A 1,118-nucleotide genomic window follows, 5' to 3' on the forward strand; every position below is an offset into this window, starting at 1 on the left:
CCCCCCCCCCCCCCATTCTTTGCAGCCTTGTCTGTACATAGTGTCCTATTGTTCTTTTGTCAGCTTTATTCAGATACAGCTCTTTGGTTTTGTTCTCATGCTTTCACAGTTGAGAAACTGAAACAAAGCATGAATTCTATAAGTAACAGCGCCCTCTACCCTGTCAGCCTCCATTCTGCAAATCACTTTTAATTGATTGATTTTGCATTCTAAATTGAGAACACAGAGACTTCCCCTTTCACTCATTCTGCAAGCAATGCCTGATACTTGTTCACCAGTTAATATCGTGTGGTGTTTTAACATGTAAATAAAGTAAAACTTGTGCACTGTGGTTCACTTCAAGTATCTTCTCATAATCTAATTAATGCAATTACAGTTTTTTAACTAGAGATTATCCTGACACCAAATCTCCTACTTAATCACGGTGCAATATATATTTTACAAGTAATAATTAAAAAGGAAAAAACAAAAATTACAGCATGCTATAGCGCTGATTTTTTTATTATAATTTTAATTATAGTTTGCATATTGCCAGGCAACCATAAACAAAGCTGCTACTGATCATGTATGGATTTCTAAACAAAATCAGTGTTCTCACCTCAGTTCATCCTGTCAAACTCCTTCTCTTCAGATTTTGTTTAGACACCACAGCCTTTAGCAGACACGTCACAGTGCGGTGGTAAGCCACAAAAATATGTTCATATAACAATGTAGACTTTCATCACAACTGCTCCTGGTATCACAACGTTCTTGTCTCTGTAGCAAAATTATTGAGTCTTTATGTTGGTCTGTCTTCGGGCTCTTGTCTCTGGCTGGCTCCTCAGTAAAAAAATAATAACTCAGATATGAATGGAAGAAGCACTTTGTTGAGTGTCCAGTTGATACCGCGTGGTTTGGGTGTGTTTCTTAAAAAAGGGGCACACCATGAGGCAGAAGAAATCCTGTCGTAGCGTCCCTACTGCCTTGTGCTCCTCCTTACCCCCCATTATTGCATGGTGCATTGATTCATCACAATAGGGTTGCATATATTACCAGCCAAGGTGTTCAAGTTAGGCTTACCCCAACCCCCCCGCCTTCCCTCCATCACGTTCTCTTTTCCTAACACCAAAATCACTGCT

General features: G+C 39.5%; 1 protein-coding gene across 1 annotated transcript in view; it reads right to left on the reverse strand.

The window, feature by feature from the left end:
• Positions 1-986, reverse strand: part of LOC109953782 (von Willebrand factor A domain-containing protein 7-like) — a gene marked incomplete at its 3' end in the record, with an annotated part of 3,589 nt that extends 2,603 nt beyond the window's left edge. Inside the window, exon 1 of the mRNA XM_020589244.1 lies at positions 924-986. Coding sequence (XP_020444900.1) covers positions 924-986 — 63 coding nt within the window. The remainder of the gene's footprint in view (positions 1-923) is intronic.
• Between the last annotated feature and the right edge of the window lie 132 nt (positions 987-1,118).

The sequence above is a fragment of the Monopterus albus genome, unplaced genomic scaffold (assembly GCF_001952655.1).
Source record: "Monopterus albus unplaced genomic scaffold, M_albus_1.0 scaffold1315.1, whole genome shotgun sequence".
Taxonomy (NCBI): domain Eukaryota; kingdom Metazoa; phylum Chordata; class Actinopteri; order Synbranchiformes; family Synbranchidae; genus Monopterus; species Monopterus albus.